The sequence below is a fragment of the Amphibalanus amphitrite genome, unplaced genomic scaffold, assembly GCF_019059575.1.
Source record: "Amphibalanus amphitrite isolate SeventyFive unplaced genomic scaffold, NRLGWU_Aamphi_draft 001528F_arrow, whole genome shotgun sequence".
NCBI classification, from domain to species: Eukaryota; Metazoa; Arthropoda; class Thecostraca; order Balanomorpha; family Balanidae; genus Amphibalanus; species Amphibalanus amphitrite.
The window spans coordinates 19,026-44,760 of record NW_024883021.1 but is presented as its reverse complement, the minus strand read 5'-3'; the positions used below and the strand labels follow the sequence as shown (position 1 = coordinate 44,760).

The window sequence follows — 25,735 nt, the reverse complement described above, 5'->3', positions numbered from 1 at the left end:
CTTATTCATAACTGGCGGATCCAGGAAGCGGTCTTGGACACTGCGGAGGCTTACCCCAAAAAGGTTTCTCCGAATTAATTTAAAAATTCGGATTTCGATTCCTTCCGTACTGCTTGCGTACTGTGAATAACCAACATTTCCTAAGAAAAGCTGTGAAGTTTTCTTTAATTCTCGAAAAGCGATTTCGGGCGCTGCCCCGGTTGTGGGGGAAGACATTTGCCCCAAATGCCTTCCCCTGGATCCGCCAGTGGGTTGCCACACCCCGAGCTTAACTAAAAACGTCTTCAAACCCCACCAGAAACCGATGGTAAGGTGAATTCAAATCCAATAACTCATCTTTGTCTGCCCGCCTAAATATACTACACATGGTACGGCACTCGGCCCTGACGCAGCTTTGAGCCGATCGTGACATTTTCGGCTTTCCCGGCCCAAGCTCGATTAGAAACGTTCTCCTTCCCCACCCGATTGCTGATGTCAATTAAAATTCAATACCTCATCTCTGTCTGCCCGCCCATAACCCATTCATTGCACACCGTTCAGCGCCCGGCCCCGCCAGAAGTATCCTAGCGCGCTGAGCAGTTGCCTCCAGCCGCGTCATCCCGAGGCCCCGCGCGGCCCATAACTGAATACATTGCGCGAATAGCCGTGTCACCCCCCTGAGGTGTACATCGTGAGGCGTGAGCCAAGGGTTATGAGCTAAGGGAGCTATGAGCCATGACCATAATCAAGGAATGTAAATGGAAGCAATCATCCAACCAAGAGTAAAAAATAAGCACATAAGTTATTCACAAAAAAGACATTACGATGAAAACACCCATTGTTCTTAACTATTTAGGTATATTTTATATCGTATGTTTACGTGCCAAATGTAAGAGCGATTGTGAGATAGAATTTTGATTTGCTTGTCGACTGCTTTTAGGAAGGCTTATTTCGGCACTACCTCGCCATTTTCACTACATTTTCGCAATCAGCTGTTGCCTGTGTATTATTACCACACGAGACGAGAAAACACACCCTTATATGGCCTTGAACACACTCCCTTGACACACTCTACGGCGGCGGAAATTTCAGTTATTTATATTCGGAAATTGATCCTTCAAAACTAATTGCTCTGAAGTAATATTCAGTGACTACTGCCATGTCGTTGGCACGCTTGTACACCGTTTCACGGGCAGGTAAGGTGATAATTTTGCCATCTTTAAAGGAAGGGAGTGTAAGTCATGAAATGAGCTAAGTACCTAGGTACACTCGGGGGCAGATTGATGTTCCACCACTCCCTACTCATCGGGCTCCCATGGCTCAGCACTGGCTGCTGCCAGTGGCAGCACTGGCAACACTGGCACTGGCAGGCAGTGCTGACCAGTGCTGAGAGCAGGCAAGACTGGCAGCAGCCAGTGCTGAGCAACGGGAGCCCGATAGGTAGGGAGTGGTGGAACATCAATCTGCCCCCGAGTGTACCTATTAAATTGAATCAAATTCAGTATATTTTCACTTGCATCAACATTGCAAACATTCTGAAGTTGTCAAGAGAACGTCTTGAAATTAGCTTGGGTGTAGATGGCTGGTGAGTTCCGAGCATCATCAACTCGGTAGGTGGAACTATGGTCATCATCATGAGTACCCAAATATAGGAACGTTCCCATTTTTGGGAACGGAGTTCCCAAATACGGGAACGGGCGTTCCCATTTATGAGAACGGAAGGTAATTTTTCGGCCGTTCGCCCACTAAAACTCATTAGTGCATCACTGCATCACGTCTCAAAAAAGTGCACGCTAATTTAAGTATCTACTAAGTCTCTATAAAATTATCTTTAATCTGACCATTGAACAAGGAAATTGACCGTCGAATGATATTTTTAATGATTTTTTGAAATGACGGAATGGTGAAAACATGGGTTACACTACATTTAGCATGCAATTTTAAGGAAAATGAAGCGTTTTTCACATTTTGAGGTCAAGTATAATAATTTTCGCCTGGTTATAAAGTTTCATACTAGCGACACCAGATGCTGACATATGCAAGCGAGCACGCGGACAGTCCCGAGGTAATATTGCTGACATTTGGTGTCGAGGCGGACGACCGCGTAGAACGTGCGTGATTTTACCGAACTACTGTTGTAAACTCAGTTTAAGTGGTCGAAAATTATTCAGCTGTATTTTATCAGCCCGGAAAGACATATTTTATTTGGATGCTAGCTATTTAGCGTTGTTTTATAAGGAGCTTCATGAGCGTGGTTTTTGTCGTCCGTGTTTCTAAGCATGATCGTTTTGGGGGAATTTCTCTTATATAGGTCGCTCTGTGTGGCTTATTTATAATTTCTAGGCTGATTTCGATCATTCCTCGTGCCCATCCTACCAGGCCTTTTGCCACTTACACTCATTAAGAAAGGAAAAAACTAGATTTTCATTGGGACTAGGTGTTTTGAGGGTGTAACATATTCAGCGTTCCCATTTTTGGATACTTCCTTGTACTCGTCAACTATCGGTGATAAACAGACAGGTGCTTGACATGTCTCCACCCTCGGCACGGACGGTGGATATAGGTATGGAAGACCTTGTTGAACATCGCTGAGCGTTGTGAATTACGTAATCCTGCAGAGGGGGGCGTGCCCGCTGCGAGATCGACGGGAATAAAAGCGCAGAAGACCGGGCGAAACATGCGACGGTCTTGCCGGAAAGGTCATCTGATGATTGTTGCGTTAACAATAATTTGCGGCGTTGGACGTGATGCTTGTGAATGAAAAGAGCCCCTGAAAGGCGTCGGTGAAATTGTTCCCAATTTTGGGTACGCCGTTCCCATAATAAGGAACGCTTGCAGCGCCAGTGTATGAGAGCGTTCCCAAATTTGGGCTCGCGGCCCGGATGATGGACTGCTTTAGAAATAGGGGAACGATTTGAAACTACGATGGGCCTTACAATATCAAACTCTTTCCCAACAATATTGAGACCAATATCAGGCGGTTCACGATCGTTTTATATTTTTTGGACGTCATTTAACGGTTCTTTTTCTTGTTTTGAATAATGCCTACATGGCGTTCCCATATTTGGGTTTATCGTTCCCAAACATGGGAACGAAAATGCGTTCCCGAAAATGGGTACGCTTGACCATAGTTCCGTCTACTGAACTAAGCCTGAGCTGCTTATCAATACCCCATTTACGGCTTGCACTATTTATAAAGTTTATATAGGGTGGATACTTCCCCTGGCGTCTAACTGAGCAGACTTCCAAGCTGGCGTCTACCTTGGCGTGGACAGAGACTTCCAAGCTAGACGCATCTTGATCTAAAGTTAGCAGTCGCCAGCGAGACGCAGTCGCCGTCCAGTCAGGCGCGTCCAAGACTTAGACACGTCTAGCTAGACGTGAAATGGAATCCTCCACCCATATTGATACAGTGGTCAGATTGGGCATGCACTGCATATTTTGTAGTGACTTACACCTGATTTCATTACTGGCAGGTGGTCGGTGCCTGCAGCAGCTGTCCCGGCCAGCTTCCAGTTTTGTCCGTGTCAACAAGGGAGAGCAAAGCATGGACTTCAAGGACGTCACTGACAGGGTCTCACAGACTATCTTCTTCACAGAGCTGGCCAGAGGTGAGATGAGACTACCAACCTCAACTAAAAAGCCTTTGCTTGCCTATTCAATATTTTCAAAGCAGAATAGATGGCTCAATAATTGTTTTATGAACCAGCTGCTGTTTGAACCCTCAGAGTAGTCTGAAGCATATTCTGCACGTTTGAGAATCACTGCTGCCCCCCCTCTCCCACCTTGTCCAAAAAATTAATTAACCTTTTTCACGTGTCTGTCAGGTATGGCGGTGACGCTTGGTATGATCTTCAAGGAGCCGGCCACCATTAACTACCCGTTTGAGAAGGGACCGCTGAGCCCCCGGTTCCGCGGCGAGCATGCGCTGCGGCGCTACCCGAGCGGCGAGGAGCGTTGCATCGCCTGCAAACTGTGCGAGGCCGTCTGCCCGGCGCAGGTGAGGGACTGGAGGGTCGAGGGAGGGTAAGGAACTAATGTCAGCTGGGCTAAGCAGCTGTTGTGAGAAATGTTCATGTTGAATGACCGGGTTATTCGGACTCAGGAACATGTTCGGATTCCATGGAATTTATCAGCACGTTGCCGTTGGCTTTGCTATTACTTCGGGAATTAACACGATAAAGATATTATTTGTAGTCTTTACCAAGGCTCTGTCTTTACATAAGCTTTTCCTATGTTCGTGATTGCTCGACAAACTCAGCAATCCCAGCAACATGTCGTAGAGTCTTTGGAAGTTTTACTTTTTGTAGAATAAATTACATAGTGCGAGCAATTGAGGAGAGACACTTTTGATTGATTTCACTATGCATTTTCCACACTACATGATAAGTGTCACTGGACGGCTACTTCTATCAATGACGTGTCCCGATATGAACCATGACCCCTCCCCTCTGGTGACCCCAGGCCATCACGATCGAGGCCGAGGAGCGCGCGGACGGCAGTCGGCGCACCACGCGTTACGACATCGACATGACCAAGTGCATCTACTGCGGCTTCTGCCAGGAGGCCTGCCCCGTGGACGCCATCGTCGAGGTGGGTCCGCTGCAGTGCTTTACCCCGGGTTCGGAGTCTGTCGGACGACGTAGAATGTCGTTCGTCTGAGGGGACTGCGAACGCGCCCTTAGTATCTAGTGTGAGTTAGATTTAGCCCGCGGCGCCGCGGCCGCTGCAGTGGCGCAGTGGGGCCATCGGGACTGCGGAGGTGTGTTTGAGAGGCCTTAGTTGGGTTGGCTGTGTTTGCGGATATCGGATTACCATGGACCGGTGCGATAATGCAAATAGAAGTACCGAATGCCTAAAATTACTTCTCTACTCTCTGGTGGGTTGATAAACATGCAAGGATGAAGAGTCACACTTGTCGCTTTCCCCGTTTTGTTTGGCTCGATGCTCCGTATCAGTTAGCCTGCCCAATGTAAGTTCTTCCTAATCGATCTAACCGTCTACAGGGCCCCAACTTCGAGTTCTCGACGGAGACCCACGAGGAGTTGCTCTACAACAAGGAGAAATTGCTGAGCAACGGCGACCGATGGGAGTCGGAGATCGCGGCCAACATCGAGGCCGACTACTTGTACCGGTGACTCGACGCGTGACCTCGGCCGAGACCGGGCCGCCGACAGTGCCGGCTAGAGCATCCCATCCTCCCCCGCCGCGCGGCGCGGCCCGCTGCGGCTGTAGAGACTAGAGCGGCTCGGCGACACCGGTATGTTTTCTGTGTACAGCGGAGCGGATTGCAATGAGCGCGGTCCGACCAGATCTTTATGTATTGTGTGATCGATTGAGCACATGTGGACAGACTGACGGAATATAACACAAAACAGTAGCGGAGATTCGGGGATGGGCTTGGCGAAAACTGGAAACTGAGCGGACAGTGCGACAATTCATTCATTCGACAACGGAGATAGTCTACAGACATGAGAGAGGCTCACAAAGAACACCTTTTCCATGAACATTGAACAATGGATCGGCGCGAGCCACGAACCACGCATCACAGACTGGTGCGCCGCCTACTCCGGTCATAATTGTTCGACACACACGCTGATTCTGGTGCACTGTTGGCAGTGGTATTGCACTGAGAGCTGGCAATATTGTACTACAAGCACCTAACACAGATCACGATTCACGAACCACTAATATCAACCGGCTCATCACATCACACTGGAATGGGCGGACTGGAACGTACCGACAGGCAGTATCGGACGTCACTCGCGGCATCACAATCAGTCCGTGACTGGACGGCGAACTTTGAACCGGCGGTCACACCGATTGCCGTTGCTTTCACAGTACGGCATACCGTATCACGAAGGCGACCCATCGTTTGGTCACAAATGACCGACAGTCAAATGGTCGACTTTAATATCGGTCCTCCAGCTGCTTTTAAACTGATCTTTCTCATGGCATTGTTCATCAGGCTCCTGTTTCTTAGTAGACTGGCACAACACCCTGGAGTCCGTTATTTTGTTGCTGCTTGCCCTGTTATGCATCCTGTCTGTACTCTGTCCTGCTATTGCTGCCCACCCTGCCTTCTGTCCCGCTGTAACTCTTCAGCCCGTCGTAACTTCTCAGCCTGTCGTGCCTCCTCAGCCTGTTGTACCTCCTCAGCCTGCCGCTGTGTCACCAGCAGACCTCCTACCCTCTGAAGCAGCAGCGGCTGGTCGCCCCAGGCCGTCCAGCCGGGCGCCAGACCTCTGGCGAACACCTCCAGACCGCGGTACCCGGCCGGTAGGTACGGACGAAGCAGATCTGCGGATGCACGGCGGAGACGGGTGCGGGTTAGATGAACGGGATGACACCGCAGGGCGAGTCAGTCCGGCGGTAACTAGCCTTCGCGAACAGAGCGCTGGGGATTAATAATGATGGTAGGGACCCGGATGTTGACAGCAATCACGACAGTCATGGGGGGCCCGACGGCCGGAACGACAACAACAACAACAGTCATGGGGTCAATGGTTAACAGACCGTTACCTAACCTATTCAGCATTCGGTGACACATTACCAATTAAGGACTGCAAACATCACACTAACCACAGCAGTTCTCCACAGTTGTAAGATGTTAATGTATATTGGATCCATCACCCAGAGCGTTCTGCTACACCTAGCACTCCGCCAGCCTCCCTCCTCCTCACCATGCAGGAGCGGTTTCCGGGAGTGGACGGCGCAGGGTACGCTGACAATCAGTCTCTCGGCTGGCGGCAGCGGCAGACCGGCCGGTTCCGCGCCCAGCCGACCCAGTACCAGCTGCTCGTACGGCTGCTTGGAGTGGTGCGCGCCGCTGGTGATCGGCTGGCCGTAACGGGTCACCTGTGGATGGGGAGGGAGTCACGGGGGAGGGTCAGTGGAGGGGTCACCTTTGGTAGGTGAGGGGTCAGTGTCAGTGATTCCCTGGTCAGTGATCACCTTTGGGGAAATGGTAGAAGCATGACGGTCAGGAACATCCTCGTCACCTCAACATCACAAACCTAATAAGACGATGAAACGTTTATAACCTCCAATTATGCGAGCGTACCTACAGGATAACTTCACACCAAAGAAAACGTTATCCCTGCCTCATCTTTCAACTGACATATTGAAACAGATGCTGCAGGATACCAGCCGCCATCAACCTCAGTAACCCCAGCTGGCCGCCTCGACAAGACGTGTCGGTCGATGCTGATGCTACTGCGTCGAACTACTGACCTTGACCCAGTGCCAGAGGGCGATCTCGCGGACGCCCCAGGCGGGCAGCAGCGTGTGGCGCAGCGTGCGGCCCTGGGCGGAACTGTTAGTACACCAGACGGCCACCAGAGCGCCGGGGGCGGCCAGCCGAGGCAGCGGCAGACTGGCCAGCTCGGCGGCCTCCAGTGACCGGTAACTGGCCGGGTAGGGCGGACGGAACAGAGGTCAGACGGGAGACACCGGGCCGGACGGACACACAGCTAGAACTGGTGAGTGGTGTGAAGCGTGGAATGAGTCCGTAGCAGCTTAGAAACGACGTGAGGTGACCCTATGACGCAATCTTTTTAGCAGCATGAATTTAAAGCTGTTAACCGCGGATATTAACTTGTCACAGATGCGTATGTTGGGTGTGCGGCGTATACGAGTATGAGATAAGGTGCAGACTTCGGCAGTCACAGGGACACAAGTTCAAAAACATTACCGTTGCTTCCGAATGTCGGAAGACGTAATTGTCCGCATTGCGATCCAATCATAGGATCCAATGCACTGGTGCCGAACGACGACCGAACGTTAATGTTACGATCCTATTGCAGGTTCTCACAATCGAAGCGTACCAAATGGTAGAGAGACCGTAAACAGAACACTCTACTTACCCGTGCAGTTTCCGTTTCCTCCTCACGAATCGGTTGCTCCAGGGCGGGTCCAGCAGCACAGAGTCAAACTTCGGTCCACCACCGAGCAGCTCACTGACCACAGTGACGTCATCAAACGCCGCCGTGACGTCACCACAGAGGAAGGCGCTGCGGGCCGGCAGTACGTACCGGTGTCCGCCGCTCTCCATAAGACACGGCTCGTCCGTCGGGTTCCCGCCCTGCCGGGGAGCAGTCAGCGGCTCCTCGGACCCCTCCAGTACCTCCCTCGCCGCCCGGCGCGCCGCACTGTTGTTCTCCCGGTACTCGCTCGGTGTAGGATCCCCGGAGGGAGAGGAGCGGAGCTCGGTCAGCAGCCGGGCGGCGCCGGCGGTGACGGGGTCCTCCGTCTGTGGCGGCGGCGGCCTCCTCCGGCGCCGGACCGCCGTCTGACCAGTCTCCATCTCCCGGGCGATCGCGGCCGCCTGCTGGTCCATCAGGAACGGAGTGGCGATCCGCCACAGGCGGCGGTCGGGCCGCACACCGGCGGGGCGGTACAGCCGTGACAGCTGGGCCGGTTCGTCCACCAGCCACCCGGAGCTGTGGGGCCTCTCCGCGGCGCCGACAGACTCCGAGCCACCGTCCGTCTGGACAGGAGACGTACCGGTGAGCTCGCAGTCCACTGCAGGTCCATCACCGTCGTCTCCACCAGAACCATGGTCTCTACGTAACGGAGACACATCATTGTCACGACATTCACTAGATCCAGCCTCCTGTCCTCCAGTTTTAGCGCATTCATTGTCGTTCTTTTCGCTCATTGAACGGGCTTCATTGTCATCCACTGTCCCGACCGGATCGAGACATTTATCGTCTCCATCACGGTTCCGGCTAGTCCGAACATCGATGCAGGGCGCGTCGTTCACAGTTTCTTCCGTAGCTGTGTCACCCATTTTGACACCCTTCTCACTGTTATGTTCTGAAAGCCTATCGGTGGAGCCAGCATTCGTACAAGGCCTTAACAATCCACCCTCTATCCTTGATACATCGACCTAACAAGTTTAAATCACAATTCAAAAGTAAGTCAGTAACTGTAGGCTGTAGCCACTGGTCAATGTCGCCGACGCCTTCTCACATCACCTCCAGGCCAGTGACCCACGTCACGTCACTGACATCACACTGACGTCTGATGCCTTCACTAATTGTCACTATGAATCACTGAATGGCGTTTACTAAGCGTCATCACTCGCATCCATACGCATTACGCAACCAGCGCAGTTTCGGCCGTCACTCGCAGTAGGTGCCGAACACGGCGGCTACAGCGACCAGGGTCTGGTTCTCGAAGGTCGCCGTAGCAAAGTTGTCCTTGGCGTCGTCCCAGAGGAAACGGCATCCCACCGCCAGGCCCTGGTCGCGCCGCTCACTGATCAGCACGTGTGCCACCAGCTTATACCTGGGATGCACAGAGGTTGTGCTTTAGGTCATAAATGACGAACTAAAAAACAGGTTTTCCTAAAAAAATGAATATACTACCTTATTCGAATTTTTTCACAAGATTGAGGAATCTGCTTTTCATTAGCCAAGCCATGAATCAGATTTTAACTGTCAATGGCCATAGGCCACACCAACCTTCTACTTTGCTATAATCAGTAGGTAGCATTCTCCCCAAGACCCACCCACTGAGGCACTATAAACTAGTACACACCAAGACAACAGTAGCATGGTTGTAGCGGCATCCAACTATGAAATACTAGAGCTTAGTTATCTAGACTTACGTACCTGGGCAGGTAGAGCTGCTCCAGGTCCAGTCTGATGTTGTTGGCGATGCTCACTGCCAGAGACCGGGCCTGCTCCACGTCGTACTGCACCCCCTGCAGGGCCTCAGTCAGGCGCGCCTGTACTAGCTCCTTGGCGTGGCCGCACCTGAACCTCTCGCTGGCCTCCGGATCAAGGCGGAAGGTGTTCTCGACACGTTGCTGGAGTTTAGAAAATGGTCACACTCACTCCCAATGATTTAGTCTAATTAGTTGGTATGGAATAATCTGACATATGAAACTATACATCTCAATCTACAGCATTTTTCATGGTGAAAGTGTGCACACTTGCAAGAATAGCATAGGTAGGTGCAAGATTTAAGAAAGGAGAGTTAAAGTCAAAGTGATTGACAAATGGGCAGGTGAGTCGTGTGATGCCCAAAACAAATACTTATTGCCGAATATTCCAACCACTTGTGATATTATTTACCTTGAATCTGGGGTCATCTGGAGGAAGTGGGACTGGCATGAATGAATGTGTCACTTCACAGCAGAGAGTTGCATCCTTATCCTTCTTTGACATTGCTCTGCAGATACCACCTAGGTAGTAGGTCAACTTTGATGTTACTTCAACTTCACAGAAAATCCAGGTCAAGGTATAGGGCTGTAGTACAAAACCACATATCAAATGAGATGCAGCTCAATAAGTTTTAGGGAACAAATAAAGCAAAAATTTGCTCTCATCCAACCAGTCTTACCACTTCACTTCACATCAATTTCGAATATGGCCTTGAATTTCGTAATGCTACCTGTAACCATGACAACGGATGTGGTAGCATAATTGCTTTCCCTTGAAATAATTTTGGTGTACGGAACAAAACTTATCTAGATACAGCAGTTAGCAAAAATTAGTTCCCAATTGACTGAAAAGTGAAATAGAATATTTCGAGCACTTAAGTAACCATTAAGTACGAGTTTTGACTCTAATAAACCTTATAAACCAAAACAAAATGTTTTTCCTGAATTTAAATAAAGAGATTCTCTAGCCTTCAAAGGGATTACTTCAATTTTTTACTGCCATATTGAAAAGTAAACAAGAAGTCTCTAGACAGAAATAGCGCAGCTAAGACAAACAATCTCCCGTGTGAATCGTGTGAATGACCCCGTGTGAACTCTGGCGAATCGGTCATTCACGCCGGTGTCTCTGCAGAACTGAGTCTATATACCCTGGAACTGAGAGGCGTTGCATCATTTGAACTGGGTGCCAAACCGGCTCCTTCGTCTCCAGCTTTGAGGAGGAGGCAAGTCCGGGCTTCTTCCACTTCGTAATTAAATCGGTAAGGACACTGAATCGATTCACAAGTGACAGCAAACAAAACAAGCGCGATCCGCCACACTGACACGGTCGTGCATCAGCATGGCGCGAAGAAATAGGGTGACGTGGCAAGTGCATGGTATTAAATGACTAATATTTCATGATGAAGGAAAGTGCGGTTTTAAGGCTCATGATTATATATACAGATGCAATGAAAACCCTAAGCCTCATGCTAATAATATTGTATTCAAAATAGGGCCAAGAAAATGAGACAACTGTTTCGTGCATAGCACATCGTCAGGTCTCTGCCGGTCTGCCCCATTTGAATGAAGCCCCATTTGCAGTTGCTTCACAAATCACTTCCTAGCTTGGAGTCTGATCATAAGTGAAAGAATTTGAGGGGTGCAATTTAAAGTAAAATGACCTGACGATGTGCTATGCACGAAACAGTTGTCTCATTTTCTTGGCCCTATTTTGAATACAATTATTAGCATGAGGCTTAGGGTTTTCATTGCATTTGTATAACTAATATTTCAGTTGAATTCAATATTTGGTGGCACATATTGACACCAATCATATCCTGTCAAGTGTCAAGCACTATGGCCAGCTTTGGATCGTGTGAAGATTTCAATTTCAATTTCAGCTGATCAAGCCGATCATGCCTTTTTCCTCAACTTGCTATATTTATGATAAACAATTGATGCTATTATGTACCTATTATTTGTGATATTTTATAACCATGATTTCTCTCCTTTTCCAGAACAAGGATGAAGACCTTAATATTTTTCTTCACGACAGTATTATTGAACCAGCTAGCTGAATGTAGTCTGCAAGATGACTATTTTAAACTTTCTGCAGAAGATATTGATGGAAATGAAGTTAAATTTGAAAAATTCAAGGGAATGGTAAGAATTTGATAAAGCGTGCATGATCTGCATTTGCTCAAGTACAGTTATTGCTTCCCTACATTGATATCAATTTATGCTAGTTAGGCAATGGTGGTACAGCAACCACTGAAGTCAGAAGTGTGTAATTTGCCTGCTACTTTTTTACCTGAATGTGATCCAGTTATTATTTCAAAAACATGCAAAGATATGAGTATACAAGCACCTAGCCAGAGGCATGAAGTAGGAATGGATGAGATTCTCAAATCAAATCTAAAGTGGACACTGGACAATATGGGACATTGTGAAGGTGAGGAGAGTCACTCCTCCCTTCCACAATGACAATATTACAGATAAACATTGCTGCATATTTGAATTGCATTGTAAATGTCAGTCAAGTGCATTGTGAAGTGCATTAAAAATGCATGTTCAGTCAACCTGAACCTGCCTCTATGCTCAGATGTTATATCTCTGACTCTGATGTGAACCCTGCCTCTGCCAGGTGACGCTCGTGGTAAACACTGCATCACTCTGCGGCTTCACGGACGGCCATCTGAGGGACCTCACCCGGCTGCACGACATCCTCTCCTTCGGCGACCTCTTCAGTGTGCTCGCCTTCCCGTGTAACCAGTTTGGCGAGCAGGAGCCGGGCGATCCGGCGCAGATCAAACAGTTCATCCTGGTTAACTACAACTCTGAGTTCCCGATCTTCAACAAAGTGGAAACGATCGGCGAGAACGCTCACCCCGTCTACAAGAATATCATCGGTGAGTACCGAGGTTATAGCGTAACGGACGAGGTAGCTGAGCTTTAAAAGGGCTGGGGTAAGGGTACATTTTTCGACAGTGCTTAGTTTGATCTAGGGGCTATCACCATATTCGAGTAGATGCACTTTGCACTGATCATGGAATCTATCTCGTAGCCGCTTAATACCGTCGGCGCTTGAAGTAATTAGCAGTAATTTGAAGTAATATGAAGTAATTAGCGCTTGAACCGGTCAGCAAACACCTTGAAACTTTTTTTTTCGCACCAACCCGTCCAACCATGTTAACTGCAAAGTTACTCTCGATACCGATGTTAGCTGCAATATCGTGCCGATCTGGGTAGACATGGAGCAAAATTATGGTCCCAGTTACCGTCGGACGCACTGTTTCAGCTATCTAACACCCCCTCCCCTCCTCGTTCACAGCCCAGTCGTCCACCCCGCCGGACTGGAACTTCTACAAGTACCTGGTGGATCACACGGGCAGGGTAACTCACTCCTGGGGGCCCAAAGTGACCATCCCGCAGATATTCCCGCACGTGCAGCAGGCCGTGGACGCGGCGTGGGTGGCGCGTGGTGGCGGCGACATGGCTGACAAGCCGTCAGAGCTGACCCGTGACGAGCTCTGAGAGGGCGGAGTGGTACAGTGACGGGGTGCGGGGGAAGGTGAGGGGAGGGAGAGGTGTTTGGCTGTCCACTCATGTCTAAGTGGTCAGTGGGTGGTTACTGTTGCACTGTTGCAGGGTAATGTCTGGAATTCGTCGGATTTCGGTGCATGCTAGATGAGAAGATTTTGCTGGTTAGGCCAGTCTGGGGAGGCCTGTTTTGGACTGCTGTTGGGATTTGTCTCGGAGTTTTGTATGCTATTTTATATGGTCAGAATGGGAGGTGATCGTTCGTTCGATCGTATATCAGCTGGCGCAATGCTCTTGCTTGGACCTGCTAGAAGTTCAGCTCGTTTGCTTGGTGACATTTACATATCGAAAAGGGGCATACTATTTGTCGGCCAGGCTACTGCATTGTATGAGGTTGAACTGAACCGTCTCTGTATATGCTCTCCGTTTGATATTCGACGCCACCGTATAACTGCGAAGTGATATGTGCACACCTTTTCGCCGATTTCAAGGCAGCCAGTTATGGTATAAATTATTCATATGACTGCTAGACACTTCATCCGCCGCCCTGTTCTCAACATGGAACTTGTTCTTACCCGGCTCTCCGGGGTGACAAAAATCTCTGCCTGTCTCCGTGTCAGAACTAGCGGTGCCCGGTGTAATCCCCGCCCATCCCCTGGCCGGACCGGTCCGTCCGACCCGTCCCCGGCTCAGCTCGTGCGGGGCGGAGCGGCGACGCGGAGCGGCCAGCTCCACCCGTGACGCGTCCGTGATCTGTCGGGTTCAGATCGTGACCGAAATCACGCCTGGGGGAGGGGGGGCGGCGCTAGCGGGAGTGGTGCAGCGGTACCGATGAGATACCAAGTACAGTGAGTGTTTCAATGTCTTCCTGTTCGTCAAATTTGTGTGACTCGCTTATTTGTAGAAATGTCTTCGCCACTTAGTGGATTGGCACTGTGTACTTTGGGGATGTATCACGAGATTGTACCAGTTGATGGCTGTTTTCGTCAACGAACTCTCCAGCTATTGCTGATTCTCATAGGAATGTCTTCGTAAGACGTTGTACCGCGGTCTGCATGAAACGCTTTTTGATACGATATTACACCAGATACTTATTGAAGCTCTTTCGTTACATGCATCGGTTCATGAAAGATTGACTGCTGTTCTTCAAGGAACTGGCGATGTAACCCTAAGCAACTTCGCGGTTTGACAGGTTGCGGAGATTATTATGTAATGGGCTGTTAGATGACCTGCGGTTACAAGACCGGTTATGACTGGGCACACATTTTTGACTGAGCATGGCTAGTCTCGTGAAAGCCACATCACAAATGTATGTGGCCACGCACGATACATGCCTTTTCAGTGTCATCTCGTCTCGGTAGTAGGTCAGAGAACTCTGCTTGACTGACGTCAAACTCTGGGGACGGGGCGAACTATTCGTTATAAGGATCTTCGTCCCAGTGAAGTATTGTGAACGATGGCTAAGTGAACGAACGAACTGTTCACGAGAAGGGCAGGACAGTCCAGTCCAGAAGCTCCCAATCAGTGACCCGTGGGGGCGTGCTGCACGGATTTTCGCCACGTCACGACCCGGCTGCCGTGGTCACGGTCCTTGCGTCACGAGCTGGCGTCACGAGTCACGCCGACCGGTCAATTAGTGACGGGCCTGCGCCATGCGTCCTCCCGGAACACTACAGGAACGGCAAACAGCACGACACCAGCAGAACAGCAAAGAACGACCGCTCCAACTCAGGTAGTACGGACAGGTCAATGGCCCATTTGCAAATAAGATCGCCAGGCAGGCACATTGAGAATGGCCGAAGGTCCCGAGTGTAGTTAGTCCCCTCTCAACAGCCAGTTGGTGACTGAGCTCGGAAAACGGAGGTAACGTCCATACCTTTTTTGCACGAATTTGGTACGGTTTGTGTAGATGAACATGCAAATGAAGCATTCTTTTGTTTTGTTGTTTTGTTGGGTTAGGCCCTTTCGGTCTGGCAAGACCATTTCAGAGCCGGGAGGATGATAGGATAAAGGGGGAGACATTGGTCTGGGCAGGCACCCTAGTGAGTCGCCGGGGCTGAGCCCGTCCAGAGGACAGGCCACCCAGCCCCAAGGCACTCACTGCACCCGGCTACGGGGTGCGCTCCCTCGGGAGCAGCGGTGCCTCTCCAAGGGAGCAGCCCGCATGAGATGAAGTTGCCTGTCCAGCCCGGAGGGGGGGTTGCGGCGTGGAGGAGAAGGATTTCTGTATCCTGAGGATAGAAGCACGGAACGGTGAAGCATTCTTTTAATGGCTTGGTGACAGGACGTTGACGAAAGCGCTTTACCCGCCGAGGATAGGCAGCCTGAAGTGATAATGAATAAGAACGGTTCTACGGCGGTCGGTACTGCCATCTAGGGGCAAAGATGGTGACTGTTGTTAACGTCCAATCTCACCAGAGTCCACGACCACTCCCAGCTCCTGGCATCAAGACAGAGATTGCTTCAATGTGAGTTAACTCATGTTGAGGTCACCCAATCCGCATAGGCGATCGTCATAACACACATTTGCAGCAGTTTGTTACACAAACTAAGCACATTGACCTGAAATCGACATCAGATCGAACGTACAAATACACAAACAGCAGCACTGTGACTGTAACAGCAGCATCAGGCCGACGTCAGTCTATCACAATTATTACTAGATGCGCCAGGTGGAGTCTGCTGGCGTAATTCGACCGGACAATTACTAACAAGAGCTCACAACGCAACCTCCGTCCAGTCAGGCGGCACACGGCAAATGCGAGCCATAGCGGCACCTCACTGAGGCAGCACACAGGTCATTTATGATCAGCCACGCCAGCTCCACCTCATGGCTTAGGTAACCGGTACAGTCCGCCACTAAACAGCAGTTTGTGCTGTTTGACCTTTTTGTCCAGGAACGCTCTCAGCTCCTGCGTGGAGCACTGTTCAGCGCCATCCATCGCGAACAGTCTCAGCATCGCCTGGATGCGCTCCAGCGGCAGGGAGGCCAGGTTGGTCAGCATGCCGACGATGTAGTTCCAGAACACCTCCAGGTCCCGCTCCTTCTGATCCTCGGTACTCGTCATCGGCGAGTCGGCGTCGTCCTCCAGCAGGGCCGCCGGCTCTCCGCCGCTGGCCGCCGCCGCCGCCGCCGCCGCGCCACCTCCTTCATTCAGACGGTAGTGGTCCGGAGAAGGCTCCGTGAGGACACCCTGGGACAGCCAGAAGGCCACCTTTCGCCGGAGAGCCGAGACGGGGACCTTCATCACCTGGCCGAGCTCAGCCGCCGTCCAGGCGGGGCGCGACTGAAAGTGGTGTAGGATCACAGCGTGGACCGGTGTGACGCTCAGCGTCAGCGTCCGGCCCGGGAGTTCCACCTCGAGCTCCACTGTCCCTAGGTGGCGCTTCCAGCAGAGCGTGCGGTTCCCTTTAAGGGTCTGGTACTCACGGGTGTACTCCTCCAGGCAGCGTTCGTACGACTCGGGCAGCGCTAACGTCTCCTCGCGGAAGTCAGGCCAGAACTGAGCTGAGAGGATCAGGGAGTGCACGGGGAAGGAGTCGGGGGCGGCCGGGGCGGCGGGGGTCGGCTCCGTCTGCCTCCTCAGCCGCCGGCTCTCCTCAGAGTGTATGTGCCAATTGATTCGATGAGAGTTGAACAGGTCCTTCAGCATCACATCACACTCGTGCAGCTCTGCGTCACCGAACCTCCGCTTCAGCAGCTCCAAGTACTTCAGCTCGCGGTCTAGGTCATACGTAGCCTGTTTCAGGATGCGGTCAGCCAGCAGCTTGCGGTATTCCTTGACGAACGTGTTCTTGCTGCCATAGATGTTGACCAGCATGGAGATGATGTCGGCCTGGGAGCTGGCGCCGGCGTCGGGCGCGGGCGGCGCGTCTCGCGGGTACGGTGTCCACGTCTGCCAGTCGGTCATGTCAGAGTCGGCGGGCGGCGCGACCGGCTCTCCGCGCACCAGCTCCTCGGCCAGCGGTCCGCCGCCCTCCTCCGTCAGAGACGAGACGATACAGCGCACCGTGTCCTCCCGGCCGCGCAGGTACTGCCGGATCGGCTCGCCCACCAGGTCCACCAGAACGCCGGACGGCTCCAGCAGACGGAGCGCGCGCACCGCCGACACGTACGCTGACAGAATGTCCTCCGTGTTGGCTGCCGGGTGGAGCAGCCGCGTGGCCACGGCCTTCCGCAGTGAGGTGACCAGCTCCGAGCGGAGACGACTCCGCTGCAGACACACACGGAGGTCCTCCAGCGCCGGGCCCGAGTCGGGAAAATCGACAATGATGTCAAACAGCTGAGCGATTCTCCTCCGTGCGAACATCTGGTACATGAAGGCCACAGCGCGCGGTCGGACCGCCTCCAGCTCAGCAGCGTCACCGAGCAGTCGGCGCCAGTCGGCCAGCAGCGCCTCACACCAGGTGTCCAGGCGACCGACGGCGCCGCGCGTGAACCCGGCCTGGCACACCGCGTCGACCCGTGCTGCCATCTGTCGGCAGATGAGGTCGGCCACCACGCCGCCGGCCAGCGGGCCGAGCAGGCGCAGCTCGCTCAGACGGCGGCAGACGCGCCGCGACTCCGCCAGGAGCGCGGCCGCCGCCGGGTCCTCCTCTCGGTCCTCCCCACCGTCCTCCTCCTCCTCCTCCTCCCCGTCCTCGTCCTCCCGGTCCGGCCGCAGCGCCGCCATGGCGCGCTCGAAAAACTCCCGCACCGCATCCGCGAACCCGGGCGCCAGCTGGCTGAAGAGGGCGCTCTCGAGCAGGTGTAGGTGCAGCGCGGGCAGGTCGGGCACGCCGTCACGGCGGCAGAGCAGCGGTACCTGCAGCTGCTCGCAGAGGGTCTGCAGGCGCGTCAGGGCGGCGGCGCGCGCCGTCACCAGCTCGTACAGACTGTCGACGGCGGCGGGCAGCTGGCCGTCCAGCAGGCGGCGCCAGAAGGCGGGCGCGTGCCGCGTCAGCAGCTGGCGGCGCAGCTGGTGCGTCAGGCCGGCCTGGAGCAGCTGGAGGCGCGCCGGCGCCGCGCGGCAGGCGGACTCCAGCTGCGTCTCGGCAGACGTCCGCTGCTCAGGGCCGCCCTCGGACAGGTAGGCGGTCTCTGCCAGCTGCAGCAGGCTGCGGCCGGTACTGGTACCGGCAGACATCCGCGGCTCTGGGGGAGGGGAACAAGTATTGATGAGAATGAGAGAGTGTGCTAGAGTTGAGCAAGAGGCATTGCAATCACAATGTTAATTTAAAGCAGCTTCAAACTTAGTGTGTTTTATGCAATGGTTTTGTATGTAGGCATGGTGTCTTCATTTTGATTTGTATTTTGTTATTTTGCCAGCATTTATGTTCCTAATTGCATGTATTGCACAGAGCATGCTCCCAGTACAAGCCCATTTTCATGAGCAATGGCCATCTTTAAAAATTGGATGCTCAATGCTCAAGAATATTATTCTTTGATCATTTTAACACTGTTTGTGCTCTTCCTCGGGTATTATGTTCTTTCTAAGGCCATTCAAAGTTGTTCTGGTAAAATATGTGCCACCATAGCCTAATCTCCAACATGAACTTCACTTGGAGACTCTAATGTCACTAATCAACTACTTAAGTGCTCAAGATGTTGATTATTTCCCTAGAGTGTTCCAGACTGGGAAAATGGAGTGCTTTGAGCCTAAGGTTGTCAAATATTTAACTTGCAGAGCCCATACAATTTCGGCAGGACGAGAAAATAAAGAATAAATCCTTCAACGAAACACCTATGCATAAGACCACACTATAGCCCTTGAGACCAAACTTAAAATGAATGCAATGTTATTATTGTTATAGCTAGTGAAATTGAAACTAAATTGATCCTCACATTGCATGAACGAAATGTTTATTGGATTAAAGAGGCCGAGATACCAGAATAAACCAGGAAATCTAACGGTCCCTAAGCAGTGAATCCGAATCAGCTATAGAATATGATGAAGGCTCAGTATCTTGGGAGCATTTTGCTATTTTGATCTCTATTAAGAAGTAAGAATTATGTTAGCGACAATTGCCGCTTTTAGTGTGCGTTTAGTGTGAACGATAAATTTGTTTCCGACATTGTTTAAAATAATCAAGGCAAACATCAAGCACTATAAAAATTGAGTACATTCATGTCAACATTTCAAAGAATCAACAGAATTTATCACCAAAGGCTATCTAAATTAATATAAAATTCATTTGATTTCAATTTGTGTCCTAGTAGAGACTTGGAACAACGATTAGGCATTCATTCCATACCTTCAATCTCCATAAAAGATTGCGATTCTTCTTAGATGAACCTAACAATCTCACAAATTATTAACCTTCTCAAATATGTTCCGACAAAGGAGTAAGTAGTTAATCTTAAAAAAAATAATATTGATATTTTACCCCCAACTTCCCCCGCACAGAGCCAAAATTCGCGCTCACTCATTTTTGACTAAGCTGCGCCATAACAAGTAACAGCAAAAGCTACCAGATTTCCTTCATGATAAAGTAATAAACGGAGTACCTTGGTGTAATGCATTGAACAGATCGGACAGATCTGAGATCCGGAACGCTCTGACGGGTTCTCTATTGGGTGTGGAAAGAGGGTTATAGGTATGACACATTTGTCAGCCTCATAATGAATCCAAATGACTTCTTGAAGCGCTGCCGTATAGGTATTACCACGCACAACGACGCTCCAGAGTAGGTACTTCGTCGCGAATCGGACTACGGCGGCAATCGCGTTGCCCCCCAGGCCCCAGCGTTAGAAAAAATATGTGGTCAACCGCCGTGGTTTTTAACACTTTTGAAGCAGGTAACAATTTAGGTTGGCACTCGGCTTTGAACAATATTTGAGGTTTGGTTCACGTTCACAGGTATGTACCTATAGAATTAGAACATTACCTACATATCGGTCACTTCTCTTTTAGACGAATAATGACAAACAATTGTTTGTTCTCAAATACTGTTTTTAGCGTGAAACACTTGGAAGTGTGTCCTTTATCCATCTGCTTTGCCTTTTGAGCTGGCTGATGGCTCAGCGTCTTCTCCTATGTGGAGCTATAGGGCCTCAGGAGCCCATTCTCTATCTGATGAAGCCCGTACCCCACCCCTAGCCGGGGTCGGCGGGGCATTCTTTCATTTCCTGTTATTTGTGCCGTCCCTGGGATAATTCTCACCGGGCGGACGCCGGCTCGGCAGGGGCTCCTCTAATGGTCGGCGTCTCCGGCCGTCCTCCGGCCCCATGGTCCGACTCCGGCTCAGGTCCCGGTCCTGGTCCGGCTAAATAAGACCTCCGAACCGCCGGAGAGACCGCGCCGAGGCTGCGTCTCAGCCAGCAGTTGGACCACACAGGCTCTAATCTGTCCACTTATCAGCTCCAACAAAGGGGTGTCGGGCGGGGCCGGGTCAGTGGAGGACGGTCCAGGGGCGCACGGCTTCGATTTATGACCCAACTGTCCTCGAAAGGAGAGGGAGAGAAAGAGATAGAGAGAGGACTGAGGAGGGGAGAGAAGAGACACGAGACGAGACGAGACGAGACAGAGCCAAGGGCGGCGCCACCGTGGGGGCAGTGGGGGCAGACTGCCCCCACTGGCAGGAGGCCGTGGGGGCAAGACTATGTTTTTGCCCCCACAAAATTTGGCTGATGTAACCATGGGAACAGAAGACCGGTGCAACATTCATTATAGGCGGTTATAATAGTACGCCTGTTTTTGACGGTCCTCGTATCAAGTGCGTCAGCAGAACGTTCGTTCTCGGACCGTCTGTGGCATATCTCCTACTCCCACTCATTCTCCTACTCTTTTTCATTCACCAAAAGGCTGCCCTCGAGCTTGATCTCGACTCGGAGGTTGAGAGGCAGTTTATCAAAAGTCGGCCAGAGATGAGATCACCCTCTTTTGGGAACCCTTAGACTGAGACTGAGCTCAGAGAGGTATGACAAAATGTGATAGGTATGTATATCCCGGGTTATCTGGAATTGTATGTGGGTCGCCCTAATGGAGCTTATTCTCGTACCTATATCAATCGTATGTGAGAGAATCGCACATATATACGTACTACGGGGAAAAGGAGAAATAGGTACTGCTATAGTTTTGAGGAACACACCATTTTACATCTCAGCGAACAACATGACGTTTTCACAGGTTTGTGCCTCGCAATCTAGTTTTATAGTTTTATTTCGGCCGGGCCCGGGGGCAATCCTAACCACCGCAACCCGGGGTAGCCCTCCCCCCTGTTTAACTCCGTTAATAAGGCAGCTACGGAAACAAAAATGGTGCCAAACGAAAAGTATGTATGAGAAGATTCTAAAGCACCTAAACTTTTTGACCTCAGGTCAGAATTCAAGGTCAAAGGCAAAAACCGGCATTTATGTAGTGGTCTCAAAGTACGTGTTCCAGAGGACGGCATGGTGCATAAAATCGGCTAAAAGGGATATTGAACAAAAGAAGAGAATCCGTGGATTCCGATGATGTGCATAACATTCAAATTCAAGGTCGCAATCATGCTCAAAACTGACCTCAAACTTTGCACTTTTTCTTATATCTTGTATACTAAATTCCGAGATGTTTTGATATGTTTTCAAGCTTAGCGGACCCCTATTTGTGCTTTAGCTTACGATACAAGGCTGCTACAAGGTCAAAGTCACAAGAGAGTAGGTATCATTGCTAGAGGCTATTTCACTATTCAAGTCAGGCATAATAATTAAGACATGTTTTGCCATACTGAGGCTCTAAATGAATGCTTACAGCAAAATGGATGCCAGAGGCCCAGAATCGTGATCAGCGGCTACGAAATCATCACAAATGACCTTCCATGTGAACAAATCAACCAAATGTCATTCCAGGTCACATGAGGTCAACATAAAACTTTACCTTCTCCAAACAATATGTATGTCATTCGACGCGTCTCGACAAGACTAATACGAAGGTACCACTGCCGTAGCTCCAGGACCATTTTTGTTGAAGTTATTTGCGAAAAAAAAGAAACTAAAGCCCCAGCTCGGGGTCGTTGCCATGACCTCTGACCTCAGGTCACCAAAGTTACTTATTTTTTTCTAGGTCAAATGCTACACAACCGTGCTCGTAATTTGTCTTTATCTCTAAAACTCAATTTTTGGCAGCTGGTTTGTTATGCGCCAAACTCCATATAGAAGCGGACATTGGGGTTCAGATTGTTATTATGAGTAAAATATAAGTCATTTTCTTCATTAAACGGTTGTTTCTCTATGCGGCGATCATTTATGAAGCACGCCACACTTAGTTACCAACGAGCGATATCATAATAGCTCCATTTTTGGCAGTATACTGGCTGCGGCCGAGTGCGACGGTGGCGCCGACTATCGGCTACTCGTGCAACTAGGCCTCGCGGTGGCTCCGGCGGCCAAACTTCAGATGAAAACGTCCCTGTGTGGAGACTTAACGATAAACTGAAAAATGCGATATAATGCAATTAAATTCAGTAATATGCGTTTACCCTGACGTATTTTTTACCAATATTCGGGGAGAATTGGCACCGGGATTTGGCAGGAGAAGATAAAATGTTTACCTATGAACATTCCAAATTGTATTATACCTACATTGCATTGTCAAAATATGTCTCAATATATGCGAGACGTCATGCTGTTTGCCGTAGTATAGCGAAATTGTTTCATGAAAGACTCAATACAAATATAACGGGAGTGATGTATCTTAATTTCATTTGGTGGTGCAAATATTTTTTTCTTCCATGTCCCGATCCCGGGTCGAATTTTTCTCTCCTATGGATAAAAAGTGCAGAGATGTGTTGCTCAGTTAGTGAGCTACAGCGTAGTATAGCGACATTTTTATGTAAGCTGCCTATTTTTTCATACTGTGCTAGTTTCCACGAAAATCCGTGCATACACTGACCAATATTTTTTTCTTCCATGGCCAGATCCCGGGTCCAATTTTTATCCGCCATGGATAAAAATACATAAATATGTCGCTCAGATGGTGAACTATACCGTAGTATAGCGACATTTTCATGTAACTTTCCTATTTTTTCACACTGCGCTATCACCCATCAAAATCCGTGCTCTCACCGACCTTAGTTCTCTGGCGTTGCCGATAGGCGGCGCTGGCGTCGCGTCCCGCGCTATGGCCGCGCCTGGCGCATAACGTGAAGTTCACGTCTGTGACGCCGAAGTTTGCCGTGCAGGAGTCTAGAAATATCGGCCCTGAGACATTATCAAGGAGGCTAGGTCCAAACTTTTTGCTTCAAAAGATGTCAAATTAATGGGGGATAAGGTACAGCAAGTTTCGTCTTTCTATCCCTAAGCGTTCGCATGAGGTATCGCAAATATTCACCAGGGGGAGGCGAAAAACGCCCCCCCCCCCCCTTCCGGGCCCGCGAGGGTTAACCCGCGCGGGGCTGGGGTCTCCAGCCGAACGCGCGGGGCTGGGGGGGGGGGTAAATTTTACCCCCCCCCTGTTATCTCCCGAACTAATGGTCCGATTTGGAAAATTCAAACGCCAATCGAAAGCTCTCATCACGAACTACTAAAAACATGTACTTAATTTAAAGTTTGAGGTCAAGGTCAAGGTCAGGTCAAGGGTACAAATTGCAAGTTTCTACAGTATCGGCCTTGCACCGTAGTTGCCGAAGAATGGAGTCATGGACTGAGACTGATCGCCCAAAACGTGTTCTTAGGCTACTAAGACAATATTCGTTGCATACAATATCATTCAGAGGTCAAGGTCAAGGTCAGGTCAGGTCAGGTCAGGTCACCAAAAAACAAAATATAGAAAAGGGCATGTGCGACACATGTTTTATGGGTCATTTTACTCATAGAATTCAATAGGCACACTCAATAAGTGATATGGACCACCTCTGGATGAATTTCAGGTCGAGGTCAGGTCAAGGTCAGGTCAAGTGAGGTCAAATTTTGAAGTTGGTTATTTAGGCCTAAAAAGGTGTCTAACTGATGCAGTTTTTCACGGCGAATCGAATGGTGCTATTTTTGTTTCCGTACGAGGTCTAGAACTTCCAAAAAAGTCATTTTTCAAAAAATTTGTGTGTCGTGACGTCATAAAATTTTGAATAGCTCCCACATTTTTGAACCGATTCTTCTAAAATTTGGTATGTAGGTGCACATAGACCACTTCTCTGACATATATTCCGGTTTTTTCGATAGACTCAAAATTTTGGATTTTATAATGATTTTCCCAAAAAAGTCAGTTTTTTGAAAAAAAATAGGCCAAAATCCATAATTTTCAAAAAACCGAGATAGCCATTTGATAGACAAAGTAAAATTACGTATAACCTTTTTTGTTACGTCTTGATTCCTTTAAAAATGAAGATGTTAGCGGCGTTTGAACTTTTGCCGTTTTTGAGGCGAAAATGGCGAACATGACGTCACTAAAACGTCAATTTCTCAAAAATTTCCCGACGGATTTCGCTCAAATTTTCAGGGAACGTGTCAAATTGATGTAAGAAAAGGTACTGAAAGTTTGGCGGCGCTGCGCGCCGCCGTTTTTGAGATATCGCAAAAATTCGCGAGGGGGGGTAAAATTTACCCCCCCCCAGCCCCGCGCGGGTTAATGGTTAAACTCAATACGCCTATGCATGAAACTTGAAACCAAAATAATTTTGAATGACAACATCTAGGGACAAGGTGCTCATGGATTTTGCAGATCAACGTTATCAGACAACAGCCGGGTCAGTCTCAAGCTTGCCCCCACTGGCGAAAATTCGTGGCGCCGCCACTGGACAGAGCCAGATGAGATCATCCGAGACCAGGCCAGAACAGACGAGACCAGCTCATATCGAAGCGGTTGCCACTAACTTTCAAAATAAATATCTAAATATCATAAAGGAACGGTTTATTACGAGCGAGCGAGCGCAGCGAGCGAATCGAAGTCTTTTCAATATAACGGAAAAATCTCAATATGAGCGGCCCGCCCCGGCCCGGCCCGGCCTGTAACGCTTTTGAGAGGCTTATATCTCAGCAACCGCTGGACCGAATGACCTGCGGTCTTTTTTGCTGGGTAGCCCCATCCCTTCTACCCCGTAATTGACTACTTTTGATACATCTCAGTGACCGCCGTGGCACGTGCTACGTGAAAAGTCAAGGGTGTTCAAGCAGTTTTGCAAAAGTAATGATTTTGAGAGGCCCATATCTCAGCAGCGGCTTGAGCGATTGTCTTGCGGTCATTTTTATAGGGTAGCTCCATCCCTTCTACCAAAGGTCGGATACTCTTCATCTATGTGAGTGACCCCCACTGCACGTGCAAAATACAACAATAAGTGGTGCCAAATTTGTTCCCATTTCAGTAACTCGGTAATTACTGGGGCGATTTCGCTGAAACTTGGCATACAGGTAGGCACCCACCAGGCAATGCATTCCCATGTGTTGCGGTTAGGGTGCTACTGCACGTGCGCACGTGCAGGGGGCGTTTCCAGATCTCGAGAACGGCTGGGCCGATTGCGCTCAAATTTGGTACACGGTTGGGGACCGGTTAGTAGGGTGCCGTGCAAAAGTCATTTTGAACCCCGTTTGCACGTGCGCGTGCAGAATGCCGCTTCCAGATCTCAGGAACGGCTGGGCCGATTGCGTTCAAATTTGGTACACCGCTAGCGACCGGT

General features: G+C 50.1%; 5 protein-coding genes across 8 annotated transcripts; 2 read left to right on the top strand and 3 right to left on the bottom strand.

Annotated features, from left to right (window-relative positions):
• The first annotated feature begins 947 nt into the window (after positions 1-947).
• Positions 948-5,359, top strand: LOC122373641 (NADH-ubiquinone oxidoreductase subunit 8-like). Its single transcript, XM_043351919.1, has 5 exons — positions 948-1,175; positions 3,456-3,590; positions 3,807-3,979; positions 4,444-4,572; positions 4,986-5,359. Exons 1-5 carry the CDS (start codon positions 1,139-1,141, stop codon positions 5,115-5,117), a joined length of 606 nt encoding a protein of 201 aa, XP_043207854.1. The 5' UTR covers positions 948-1,138; the 3' UTR covers positions 5,118-5,359.
• Positions 5,283-10,429, bottom strand: LOC122373640. Of its 2 annotated transcripts, none has more exons than XM_043351916.1 (6): positions 10,062-10,429; positions 9,597-9,793; positions 7,845-9,270; positions 7,213-7,387; positions 6,663-6,837; positions 5,283-6,279 (listed from the first exon to the last, which is right to left on the bottom strand). In XM_043351916.1, exons 3-6 carry the CDS (start codon positions 8,768-8,770, stop codon positions 6,041-6,043), a joined length of 1,515 nt encoding a protein of 504 aa, XP_043207851.1. In that variant the 5' UTR covers positions 8,771-9,270; positions 9,597-9,793; positions 10,062-10,429; the 3' UTR covers positions 5,283-6,040. The 2 variants fall into 2 exon arrangements, with proteins under 2 accessions (XP_043207851.1, XP_043207853.1); XM_043351918.1 differs by having other exon boundaries at positions 5,283-6,251; positions 6,772-6,837; positions 10,062-10,354.
• LOC122373642 (glutathione peroxidase 7-like) lies at positions 7,376-14,267 on the top strand. Of its 3 annotated transcripts, XM_043351921.1 has the most exons (5): positions 7,379-7,460; positions 10,782-10,908; positions 11,647-11,791; positions 12,273-12,537; positions 12,960-14,267. In XM_043351921.1, exons 3-5 carry the CDS (start codon positions 11,654-11,656, stop codon positions 13,160-13,162), a joined length of 606 nt encoding a protein of 201 aa, XP_043207856.1. In that variant the 5' UTR covers positions 7,379-7,460; positions 10,782-10,908; positions 11,647-11,653; the 3' UTR covers positions 13,163-14,267. The 3 variants fall into 3 exon arrangements, with proteins under 3 accessions (XP_043207857.1, XP_043207856.1, XP_043207855.1); XM_043351922.1 differs by lacking the exon at positions 10,782-10,908 and having other exon boundaries at positions 7,376-7,460; XM_043351920.1 differs by lacking the exon at positions 7,379-7,460 and having other exon boundaries at positions 10,753-10,908.
• On the bottom strand, positions 9,105-10,990 carry LOC122373646 (dynein light chain Tctex-type 5-like). The gene is made up of 3 exons (XM_043351926.1): positions 10,973-10,990; positions 9,597-9,793; positions 9,105-9,270 (listed from the first exon to the last, which is right to left on the bottom strand). Exons 1-3 carry the CDS (start codon positions 10,988-10,990, stop codon positions 9,105-9,107), a joined length of 381 nt encoding a protein of 126 aa, XP_043207861.1.
• Positions 14,268-15,630: 1,363 nt separating the features above from the next.
• Positions 15,631-19,575, bottom strand: LOC122373639 (anaphase-promoting complex subunit 2-like). Its single transcript, XM_043351915.1, has 2 exons — positions 19,403-19,575; positions 15,631-18,302 (listed from the first exon to the last, which is right to left on the bottom strand). The coding sequence occupies exons 1-2, from the start codon at positions 19,413-19,415 to the stop codon at positions 15,997-15,999; spliced, it is 2,319 nt and encodes a 772-aa protein (XP_043207850.1). The 5' UTR covers positions 19,416-19,575; the 3' UTR covers positions 15,631-15,996.
• Between the last annotated feature and the right edge of the window lie 6,160 nt (positions 19,576-25,735).